This window comes from Sorex araneus, chromosome 1, assembly GCF_027595985.1.
Source record: "Sorex araneus isolate mSorAra2 chromosome 1, mSorAra2.pri, whole genome shotgun sequence".
Lineage (NCBI taxonomy): Eukaryota > Metazoa > Chordata > Mammalia > Eulipotyphla > Soricidae > Sorex > Sorex araneus.
In genome coordinates, this window is record NC_073302.1 from 301,176,048 (window position 1) to 301,188,266 (window position 12,219).

Here is a 12,219-nt window from a genome sequence, read left to right on the forward strand (position 1 = left end):
CGTTTATATCACTACCTTTTTTTTTGGGGGGGGTGGGAGGGAGCCACACCCAGAGATGCTCAGGGCTGACTCCTGGCTCTGTACTCAGGAACAATTGCAGGTGGGGCTCTGGGACCCTGTGGGGTGCTGGGAATCAAACCCAAGTCGGCCACCTGCAAGGCAAGCTCCCTGCCTGCTATACTATCTCTCAAGCACCAAATGTCTCTCTTTTTTTTTTTTAAGTTGAAGGCCTATTTTCATTTATGAAAAATGACAGCCTCAGATAATTTTCTAATTCCCAAGAGAAACAGTACAAGCTCAAAAATTGGCATAGGGAAATAATAAAAGGGCTGCAATGAAACGAACCGAAAAAAAGCAAATGTCATATTATAGAAAACACAGACGCTGCATGAAACAATACGGTGAAATTGGCTAAATATACAAAAGACCCAAAACTAATTAAGCATAAATATTCCCGAAGTGTTCAGTGTCTATTGAAATAAGCAATAACATCCCAATCGATACTTGCCATAAACATGACAAGCACTTGGCACAAATTATTCATATTTTGAGTATGAGTACAAATTTTATCAATAAAAAAATCCTTTTTTTTTTTTAAGTCTGGGGGGTGGGACTCAGGGCCTCACAAACACCAAGCAATTGCGGCACTCCCAAGCTCCCTTCCAAATCTAGGCATCACATTTCTTCACACGATGGGAGATCTGTTGTTACATTTTATACTTGACTAGGACTGAGCTATTGAGTTTCTATTAGTGATGCTTCGACTTTGTGTTCACTTTGGCAACATATGTATTAGCAGGGCGCTGACAAAGGATTTGTGTGAGAATGAAATGCTGCTAGGGCAGCTAGAATGCTCACTGGAGCCCCTCACACACCAAGCTGACCCTAAGGGCTGCTTCCGGCACCTTCCAGCTCCAGCTCCAGCGCTAGCCCTTAACAGTGCACTGACTAGCAACAGATTGGTTAAAAAACGGTTTGGACTTTCAACTTCCCATGGTGCAGACAAACATTTTTAGAAGCAATCATATTAAAATAAAACTGCCTTTCACAGTTACGGGATGAGATTTAAAGCTGGACAGGCACCAACGCCCTGATGTTCAGCCTTTTTCATAAACCATATGACTTCCACATGCTGAGAATGTTTTATGCTTTAACCTGCAGTAAAGGCTTTCCATCATTTTAATGCCCAGTGCTTAAAATGCAACAGAATCAACCCCAGTGAATGATGAATGCAAGGAATATGTTTGGTTTACTGTAATGATTTCAAGCAGAGTTGTCAGGAAAAGTTTAATGAAAGCTTTTCCCAGTAACTTTGCATTTCCAGAGCATGGGGGAAAAATAAAAGCAATATTTGGATTAAGGGAAAATAATTTTACCTCTTAACACTTCAAATTTTCACTTCCAAAATTATTGAGTAGTTTATCATTATTGAATATTTTAAATTCTTATAATCTAGAAATAAAACAACTATCATATAGTTAACAGGCTTTTTCTTGAGTTTTTGCAAAGCAGTGTTTCAGATTAAGATACTTGGTTAAAAATCAATTGTAGAAATTCTAATCTCCATAAAGTCTGAATTTTGCAATAAAATCATACATTCTAAACTCAAGATTTAGAAAATAATAAAATTATGTTTTTCTATTTGGGTCAATATAAATACATATAGAGATGCTATATCACTTTTTTTAACCTTTTCTGTGCTAATGACCAAATGCAAAAAAATTCAAATCAAAGATTATAAAATATATCTTTAAAAACTACATATTGGCTCTATAGACTTTTACTTTTAATGGAACCTATGACGCTTTACTGATAGGTTGAAGGACTGATCTCTTTGGAGCCAAATACATTAAGATTTTGACAGTCAAAACAGAATTTATGGCAATTCCAGTAGTTATTTAAAATTAAGCCCCATCACACTAAAAAAAAAAAATGTTGAATTTCAGACTGAAGGAAGCAGAAAATATAGCATCTTACATCGTCCTGGCGTCATGTTATTAAATATTAAAGACTGTGAGAAACAAGAGATGCTGCGATCCTCTTCCCTCTATACCTCCTCAGTGAGGCTTGGGGGAGGGAAAAAAAGGAAAAAAAGAAAATCACAATTTCCTAAACTGACTCGTGAGCAGAATTCTGAGGGAGCCTAACTCCGAGCCACACTGGGTCCCTCCAACCTGTGCCATGTTCAGATCCGGCTCAACGCTGAGCGGTGCCCGCCCGGCCTGACGGTTCCCGGTTACCTGTGGCATAAAACGCCCCGCGGGAGCCCCGCGCAGGTCCCCCCAGCTGCAAGGCGGCGTGTGCGGCCCGCGCAGGGCATGAACACGCCGGCTCCGGGACCCCCGGCAGAGGCGGTCCAGACCCGCAGGAAGGGCACAGCCCGGGCGCGGAAGGAAGGGGCTGGGCCGGCGGGCGCCGGGTGGGGGTCCCGCCGCACCCGCGCGCTCCCCGCGGACACACAGCCCCGCCGCCTCGCTCGGCGCGCTGCGAGAACCCCCCCGCAAGCCTCGGGGTGACCCACGGCGGCGATCGCCGCCCGCCACTCAACTTTGCAGGCGCCCCGCCGCCCCCAGTACCCGCCCCGCGCTCGGCCGCCGCGCCGCACGCCAGGGCGGGGTGCGCCGCGCGGACCCGCTGCCCCCCAACTCCGCTCCAACGGCCCCCGACGCTCGCCGCCAACAAGCGGCAAGAAGTCGCCCCAGAAGACGCCCGCGCACACGTCCGCACCCCCCGACCCGCACCCCCACCACCGCGCCTCCAGTTTTGGGGGGCAGCGCGCGGGGGGCAGCGGAGGGCTCCCTTCCCGGGGGCCCCAACTATGCGACCCCGGCACGGGTCCGGCGGTCACGCTTCGGGGGCCACTTTTCCTGGCGCCCCGGGGACCCCCGCCGCGCCGCCCTGGGGGGGGCGAGGAGCAGGCCCCCACCCCCCGGAGTCCCGCACCCCGAGCGCGGCGCCCGCGTCCCCGCCCAGGCCCAGCCCCGCCGCTCCAAGTTGGCGCGGGCAGCCGCGCACTGCCCGCCGCGCGCCCCCCGAACCCCCCGAGCCCACGTCACGCACTTCGGAGCCGGAGCCGCACACGCCCCGGAGATCGCCACGCAGTTTCCCCCGAACTCCAGACCCTCGGACCCCCCAGCCCCGGAGCCCCGCGGCGGCGCGCGCGCCCCACCCCACGGCCCGCGTCCGGGTCACCCACTCGCCGCCCCCCGCCTTCCGCCCTCCCGCGCGGGCCGCTCCGGACACCGGCCCCCCGCCCTCCCGCCCGCCGCCCCACGGCGCCCCCGGACCCCAGAAAAGTGGAGTGAAAGAAGTGACGGCGAGACTCGGGGCGGCCCGGCTCGCGACCCGCGCGACTCACCTCGCGATTCCCGGTCGAGTTGTCCGCGCCCGGCACAGCCCCCTCCCCAGCGTCCCGGCGCCGACGGCTGAGCGGGGAGGAGGGGAAGCGGGCGGGGGAGGGGCGGGTTCCGCGCGGGGCGCCCGTCGGGAGGGGACTGGGGAGGGGTGGAGGCCGGCGCAGGAAGAGGAGAAGGGGGAGGGGAGGCCCCTATCTCCCAGTCTCCCCCTGAAAACCTCCCTTGTCTCAATCACATCAGACTGACTGTCTTTGTCTGGCTGACACCCGCCATATTGATATCAACAGCCCCGCTCCCACCTGCTGCAGCGGCGCGGCCCTGGGAGTTGTAGTTCCTGCCTCCCTGGAGTAAAAGCCCCGGGCTCGGCGTCCGGAGGCCTCGGTGGACTACAACTCCCGACAAGCTCCGCGCCCAGCCGCCCTCCCCCGGGGAGGCGGGACCCAGGCCGCCCGAGCCGCGGGGACTACACGTCCCAGAGTTCCACGGGCGCCCAGTCCTGGGTGGGGGGACATGATATCATGCTGGGGAGATTGGTGGGGGGAAGAACTGGCGGCGGGGACGAATCTGAGCTAACGGAAGGTGTCGTCGAGGGAGGAAAGGGCCGAGAGGAAGAAGGACTACAACTCCCAGAATGCCAGGGGGCTGACTACAGTGTCCGTGATGCCCCGGGAAGGGGGACCTGGGTGAGGACTTCATGTCCCACCGTGCTCTCGGGGGGCGGCCGGCGGAGATTGAACCGGAAGACGCTCCCTGGGCGTGTGGAGTCCACTGACTGCTATTGAACCACGAAAAGTCCAATATGAAACTGGTGAGTCTGCGCTCCTAGGTCAGAGGGCAAAGGTGCTGCCTGATCCTTTCGGACTGAGTTGCTCCCCCCTCGGGAAGGAAAGAGTCGCGGCGGAGGGGCGGCAGGTGGGGCGCTGCAGAGTGAACTGGACTCCGAGAAGCTGCTGTTGCTGGTTCAGGACACGGGTCCATCTCCACGACCCCCGCCCGCCAGGATATCTTATGCGTCTTGGTGGCGGGTCCCCGTGGTAGGGATGAGATGGACACCGTCACACGTGTGTGTCCCCACTTCCTTCCCCAGGTTAGGTTCAGGACCCAGGTGTGACCTGTCCTCACAGCCACGTGTGTGTTACAGGGGCTTGACCTCTGCGCTTGGTTGACGTTTCTCCCGAGCTGTCGAGAGGCTTTGGTTGGCGCGGAGCAGGGAGCACACAATAATGGACTGGAAGTAATGGTCGGATGCATTTGCTCTTAGAGAACCCTAAGTGCCCTTGGGACTCGGGAAGGAAGCGGAGAGGGCGTGCGCTCTGAGGAGTAATTACGGTCTTGGATCCTGTATGGAATTGGGATGGACTGAACGTGTTCAAGGCGTTGCAGTCTGGGCCTGTGGCGGCTATGTGAGCCCTGGCAGCTGGAGCCCAAGAGCCTGGCTGGAGAAGTCTCTGCAATACAGAACTTAAACCCTAGGTTAACAGAAGAACTTCTCAGAGCTGTCTTTTCAGAGGCATGTTTACTTTCATTGTGCACGGCGATCTAACTAGATCACCCCTGTTCTTCTGGGATTGGCCTTATTAGCAGTTTAGGGAAAGAAGGTGTGACTGGCTGCTTCTTCTGCTCTTAAAAATCCATCTTCCTGGGACCAGGGCTAGGGTAAGGGGCTAAGGTGCTTGCTTTGAAAACAGCAGGCCAGGGTTCCATCCCTGCCTTCCATATGATCCCCAAGCCTTGAATGCAGAGTCAGGAATAAGTCTTGAGCACCGCTGAGTATGACCCCCCAAACAAAATAAATAAAATCCATCTTCCTACATTGTCAGACTTCATTTCCTGTCATTTGTATGCAGCAAACAAAAGGTTCATTTTCCTTTAATGTAATTATCTGGGCATGTGTTGCCAAAGACCAACCCTTGCCCACTGGCCCCCTCAGATGCTACACAGTCATTTTCTGACAGGTCCAAGTATTGGAAAGTAAGAGGCAGCTCCAAAATTCTCCACTGATGGCTGTTCATAAGGGGATGGCCCAGGTGGGTAAACCTTGAGAATATCAATTTGCATGTGTCTCCATGTGCTAAACATCAAAGAACAGGGAGGCTAAAGTCACGGCTGCAAACTAATGAAGGCAGAAAAGTAAGCCCGAGGGGTGAAGAGATAGGACAGTGGGGACGGTGCTTGCCTTGCACACTCCAACTTGGGTTCGATCTCCAGCATCCCATCTGGTTCTGAGCACAGAGCCGGGAATAGCCCCTGAGCATCGCCAGGTGTGGCCCAAAACCAGACAGCAGGACAGTAAGCCAGAACTGTAGTGGATAACGTTGATGATAAACATGGAGTCCTGTTCACAGTTGTTCACAGTTTACATTTTTGATCAGAGACGGCTAACTCCATGGAAAGGTTTTTCTTGAACTGGTAGGAAAGGCTGCTCAAGCCTCCCAGAAGGCGCTCACCTTGAGGAGCCTAGAGGACTGTTCTGGGCCCCACGCAGATCTGGTGTCTTGAATGACAGGAGACTGCTCTCTGCTGTGCTGGGTCTGAGTGTAGGCAGGCATGAGGCGAGCGTCTCCACTGCATCTCATTTGCTCAGGGAGCCAGAGTTTGTGCTCCGTGTGTCTGGGTTGGCTCCTGAAATCCTCCTGCGCCTGCCCACCGAGGAGATGTCAGGACATGGATGCAGAGGCTGGCAGGAGCCCATTACACCGAGCTCATACGATTCCTGTTTGGGCACAGCACGGGGTGCATCCCGGCATCACACATCAGCACTGCTGGGAACAGGCTCCACCCGCCCCCAAACATGGCCTAGCATGACCCCAAACAGTAACAATCAAAAAATGGGAGGAAAAGACTTGAGCCTCGAGTGTTCCCGAGGAAGGTGGGAATTTGGCGTTGGTACAGTTGCACAGCCAAGGGGCTTCACAAATGCTAAGTCAGGCCCCTTGTGCCTCTTGTGTCTTGTGTCTCCCTTTGATCTGGAAGAATTCCTCCCGTGCCCTCAAGTTTCTAGTTTAGTTTGCTACTGTGTCCTGAACGTGTTCCGAGTGCTCAAAGCAAGACAGACGACTGTATGGCACACACGTGTAGTTCTGAAGTCTGGACAACTCCAGCCAGGGACAGAGTTCCAGGGCTGGAGCATATCCTTGGTATGCAGGAGCCCTGGGGTTTTGTTTTTGTTTTGTTTTGTTTTGCTTTTGGGGTCACACCCAGCGATGCACAGGGGTTAACTCCTGACTCTGCATTCAGGAATTACTCCTGGCGGTGCTCGGGAGACATGTGGGATGCTGGGAATCGAACCTGGGTAAGCCGCATGCAAGGCAAACGCCCTACCCGCTGTGCTATTGCTCCAGCCCAAGCCCTGGGTTTTATCCCTGGCACCACAGGGTCCCTTGAGCACTCCTAGGCGTGGCCCAGAATTCTGCCCCCCCCCCCCCATTCATTTTCAAGCCAAATGAGGCTGGTAAGCATGGCACAGGCTGGAGCTCACAGTTCACTTTGCAAACCGAAGGGCCAGGTTCCTTTGACCCCTGTGTCTGCTGGGTGTGGCTCCCAAACCGAAAAATAATGTCGATGCTGAGAAAGCCTGGTTCCCCACACACATTCCACACCCACTGGCCCCCTCTGTGGTCACAGGCTTCCTGCGTTCACTCCCGTCCAGCCTCCGCTCCTTGTGTGAAATTGCCGCCTTCTGGTTTCTGGGCCCCACCCTGCCATTTGCAGGGACTCCTGGCTCTGTGCTTGGGATCACCCCTGGTGGTCCTCAGGGGACTGCTTGGTGCCAGGGACCCAGCCCGGGCCTCCTGTGTGCAGAGCAGGAGGGCATTCCACACATTGAGCAGTTTTAGCCCCAGAATCACATTTCGACAGAACAGGGAAATTAGGAACGCACCCTCTAAGTTAGCACATTGTAGAGTGTGTTCTTTTTCGTGTTATTTCGGGGGTGGAGGGCAGGGGGTGGGAAGGGGGAGCCACATTCCCCTGTGCTCAGTGCTTACTCCTGGCTCTGTACTCTGACCTCGAGAAACCATGTGGATGCCAGGAATAGAACCCGGGTCGGTCGTGTGCAAGGGAAGCCTCTGCCTCGAGGATGTTCCGGTCTCTGTGGAGACCCGATCCTCGTCAGATATGCCCTTAGGGTCATTTCAGCCCAGGGTAGAAACTGGATTCACTGGTGCCCATAGCAAAAGAGCAGAGAGCAGGGACAAATGCATTGACGAAAATTGAATCGGAATCATCATGGCCAGGAATCCAGCTACTCAGTAGAAGATTGAAGTGAATAAAATCGTCGGCATATGTCATACTTCCGATAGTTCCAGAGATGGAGAGAATCTCGTTGATTCAATCAACAGCATTTATTATGCGTCCACCATATACCCTTGGCATTCAGAGTTCTAATACTTTCCATTTTAACTCTTACTTTTGACCCCAAAGATCGATGACAAGGAATCATTTGTAATTTTGCTGAGGCTCAGGTTTGAATGTGACTGTAAGATTAATGATAATCCCTTGCGGGTGGGCTTGATTGCCTCTGAATCTGCCTCTGTGCTTATTGCCATGCTCCTGTGCAAGGGCTGAAGGAAAGGTCGTTTAAATGCTTGTTGGCTCGACTTTTTGAATCCGATGAAAGAAATTCTAAGCTGTGTGGTATTTACTAATGTGAAAATCCAGGCTCGGCTGGGGAGGGGCCGCAGCGTCCTGCGGTCGTTTGGTGAGCCTCTGTGCAAAAAGGCTGTTTCCTTGATGACCCGCTTTGGGAGGAAGATTCAAACTTAATGCCTCGGTCCTCTTGGGGAAACAGATGGAGCAAAGACAGGACTTCAAGGACAGGACCCCACAGGGGAAAGTCCAGCCCCACCACGTGGAACATAGAGGAGGAGGTAGACCTTACTCCAGACGGGGGGATTGGGGCCCCAAAGCCAAGCCAACTTGTTTTAAGAGTGTCATTAATCCTCACCTTGGGTCTAGAGCGGTGGGTTTCTCCCTACGATTGATGGGTTGTAGACTCCTTCCTACTCCTCGGACTTGGAGCCAGAACAGCTCTTGCTCTAAATTACCGACAGGCGCGACTTTATTGTTGCCTAATTCCCCACTTGCTCGCGGTTGTTAAACCGTCTGGCGGGCTGGAGGCTGGCGTTTCTCTCCGCCCGTTGGTTAGACTGCCCTCGTGTGTCTCGATGATGGAATACCAGCCCCGGCTTTCCAAAGGTCATCTTTTATCATCACCGCAGCAGCATGGTTTGGGTGCCCTCCCCCACAGCCCCCAAACGATTTTCTCTAACTCAGAACGACTTTGCTCAAACTCAGTGGTGCTGTGTGCTAAAAATGGATATTTCACTCCTGGGCATTTCAGAGTCCTAAATTGTGACTCTGAAGTTAAAGCTTTTAAACTTAGCACAGCCAAAGAAAGGAGTAACAGTCAAAGGTATGGGGTAGTAACAGTTGAACTGAAAGCCTCTCACTGCCTTGGCTGTGATTGATCACCAAAGGCAACTGACATCCTGCTCATCATGCCAGCCGGACAGCTGGGCACAGCTCAGAACCAGGGCGGCGCATTGGCTGGAACCAGCCTGGGGACCGGCCTCTGAGAGCTAAGGAATGAGGGCAGAGACTCCAGCAGGGCCCGGGAACCCAGTCAAACCCAGTGTTCCAAATGGGGGACGTGCCGCTGGCTTGCTTAATGTCAGCAGGGGCCCAGGCACAGGCTGGCCTCCAATTTCCATCATGGACACTTGCTTCAAGCCAGGCACTGCACAGGGTCGTGGCTGGTTGTGGGGAACGGAATGACCCCCTGCCCTTTCCCCAAGAATCTGGGGAACTTGACTATGCGAGTCAGAGAGGTGCCAGTGTACACTGGACCAAATGCCCACCCCTCCCCCACAGGGGTTGGCCACACTCGCCTTGTCCCGGGGCTCTTTCTGACTCTGGAGTGAGCCTGGTCCCTCTCAGGAATTGTGCCATGTTAGGACTGAACCAGTTTCAGCCACCTGCAAGATACACGCCTGACACTCCCACCACTTGACCCCCCCCACCCCCATCTCTCACTTGACCTTGACCCTCATGTATTGTTTTAGTGGTCAAGAAAATGCTCACAAGGTGGATAGCAGCCCAGGTTCGATCTCTGGAAACTCCTTCTCCCAGTCACTACCAGGAGTGGCTCCCAGAATTCTTAAGAACATTTTTTTGTGGGGCTGGAGCGATAGCACAGCGGGTAGGGCGTTTGCCTTGCACGCGGCCGACCCAGGTTCGAATCCCAGCATCCCATATGGTCCCCTGAGCACGGCCAGGGGTGATTCCTGAATGCAGAGCCAGGAGTAACCCCTGTGCATCGCCAGATGTGACCCAAAAAGCAAAAAAAAAAAAAAAAATTAAAGAACATTTTTTTGTAATGTACTAATGTATATTAATATATACCTCCTTTGAATCCTGACAACCACAGCCAACGTGCTCGCTCATTTGGCACTAGCCCAGTAGCATGCAAGGACGTGTTTGCCCGCCTTGCCCGCAATGTCCTCCTCTGTCTGGCTCCTGTGGCTTTCTTCTTCCATCCAGGCTCACCTCCTCTCGCACCACTCAGGATTTCCACCACATGTAGCCAAACGTCCGACAGCAGTGGTCTCGGTGTGGGGAACGCGCCGGGAGGAGGGGCAGATTTCTCCAGATAATATTAGGGTGTCCTGGGCCCGAGGGATAGCACAGTGGGGAGGCCACTTGCCTTGCACGAGACCAACTTGGGTTCGGTCTCCGGCATCCCATTTGATATCCCCTGAGCATCGCCAGGAGTAATTGCTGAGTGCGGAGCTAGGAGGAACCCCTGAGCATCACCAGGTGTGGCTCTGTGCCAGGGAGAAGGCTCCGAGGGCCGGAGCTCAGGACTCTGTGTGCAGGGCACCCGATGGTCCATGAGCACTGGGACCGCAGCAGCCCCCAAGCCCTGCTGGGCCCAGCCTCAAGACAAAACCCAGCAATGGTGTGTGCTACGAATCTAGGAAGAGCTGCCGGGTCATTCCAGTGATGCCTCCAGCGTGCTGTGACCCAGATGACAACAACAAGGTGCATTGGAGGGGCCAGATGTTTTGGGGGGTAGGTGCGGGGGCCGGGGGTGGTTATCCCTGCCCTTCAGGAGGGAGATGAAGCCAGCACTTCATCTCCATTCAGGAAAGGCGAAGAAACGGGGCTCTGCCAGAATTTGCAGTGAAAGAGAAAAGAGGCAGGACTGTGAGCAGAAAACAGAGGGGAAGAAAGGCCGCGGGGGAAAGGGGTCCAGAAGCCCCGGGATCCTCTGTGATCAGGCTGAGCACTGAGTGTGGGGCAGGACGTGACTGAAGAAACAGGAGGTTTTCATTTTAAATGCTCCCTGATCAACCATATATTTAAAGGCGGTGCCTGAAAGGTCTGGAACATTTGAATTTATTGGAAGCCCAAGTGAATGAACTTTAGTTCTCCTAAGGATAGATAATGCCATGATGCTCAAGAAAGCAATTCTTTAATGAGAATTGCGAGACCCACACCCCTTTTGCCCTTAAGGTACAGTTTATTTTTTCATCACTCATGTTTATGAAGGGGGGTATGAATAATAAAACATCTTGCATGATCCGCTTCACAGATTTATGGCCTAAGCAGAGATTCTCTTTCCCTAAGTACAGTGTTTCCACGTTTTTCTATTCCAGTAAAATAGAGGAAAGCATAATTGGATGTTTCTAATTTAATATTATCCTCCCCCCGCCCCCACCACTAGCGGGTGGAATAACGGGCAAGCTAGTGGTTGCAGCTAGTACCCTAACAGCATTAGGGATATTTTGTTTGGGGGCCAGGTGCTCAGGCACTTGTGGCTCTGTTCCAGGGGGCCACGGGGTGTCAGGGATGGGACCGAGGCCCTCCCCATGCATGTGTGCAAGGTCAGCACCATAAACATTGGCAAGCACCTTCAGCGTCCATCTCTGGGGCTGGGCAGATGAGTGCTCATGTTTTGCCTGCATGAAATCTGGGTTAGTGCACCAGGAGTTACCTCTGAGCATTGCCTAGCGTAGCCCCAAACAAGAAGCACAAATCAGACATCTACACACCAGTGTTCATTACAGCATCATATACAATAGCCAAAATACGAAAACAACCCAGATACCCACAACAGATGACTGGGTAAAGAAACTGCGGTATATCAACACAGTGGAATACTACGCAGTCATAAGAAAAGATAAAGTCATGCAATTTGCTGCAATGTGGATGGATCTGGAGAGTAGCATGTTGAGTGAAATCAGTCAGGTGGGGAGGGACAGACTCAGAATGATCTCTCTCATATGATCTCATATGTGGAAAAGAAAGAAACCTCATAGGGGAATATCCAATGCCTAGTGGCAACAGAAATGACAAGCACAACTGGTCTTCAGTATGAAGCTTGGCACTAGGGGGAGGAGGGCTGGGAAGGATAAATCAGGGAAGGGGACACTAGGACAGTGTGGGAGGGGAAAAGTGCCAACCACAGAGGCAGGTTGGGGGGGCGGAAGGGAAACTGGGGACAGTGGTGGAGGGTAGTGGACACCGGTGGAAGGATTGATGTTGGAACAGCATATGCTTGGAACCCAATCATAAATGTCTTTGTAACTTTGTGGTTCATGGTGATTCGGTTAAAAAAAAATCACTGTCACTGTCAATGTTGTTCATTGATTTGCTCGAGCGGGCACCAGTAACGTCTCCATCTTGAGACTTGTTGTTACTGTTTCTGGCATATCAAATATGCCACGGGTAGCTTGCCAGGCTCTGCCGTGTGGGCAAGATACTCTCGGTAGTTTGGTGGGCTCTCCAAGAGGGGTGGAGGAATTGAACCCGGGTCAGCAAGGCTAATGCCCTACCCACTGTGCTATCGCTAAGGAAAGAA

At 53.0% G+C, this 12,219-nt stretch overlaps 2 protein-coding genes across 10 annotated transcripts in view; one reads left to right on the forward strand and one right to left on the reverse strand.

The window, feature by feature from the left end:
* HMBOX1 (homeobox containing 1) overlaps positions 1–3,654 on the reverse strand; it is a 147,102-nt gene extending 143,448 nt beyond the window's left edge. For 5 of the 9 annotated variants that reach the window (XM_055143913.1, XM_055143853.1, XM_055144178.1 and 2 more), the window contains exon 1: positions 3,359–3,654. The gene's annotated coding sequence lies outside the window, so the exon portion shown is untranslated. The remainder of the gene's footprint in view (positions 1–3,358) is intronic. The other 4 variants (XM_055144082.1, XM_055144026.1, XM_055143968.1 and 1 more) reach the window with 1 other exon arrangement.
* A 258-nt stretch (positions 3,655–3,912) lies between these two features.
* Positions 3,913–12,219, forward strand: part of INTS9 (integrator complex subunit 9) — a 65,024-nt gene continuing 56,717 nt past the window's right edge. The window contains exon 1 of the mRNA XM_004614696.2: positions 3,913–4,164. Within this exon, the coding sequence (XP_004614753.2) occupies positions 4,156–4,164 (9 nt within the window). The 5' untranslated portion in view covers positions 3,913–4,155. The remainder of the gene's footprint in view (positions 4,165–12,219) is intronic.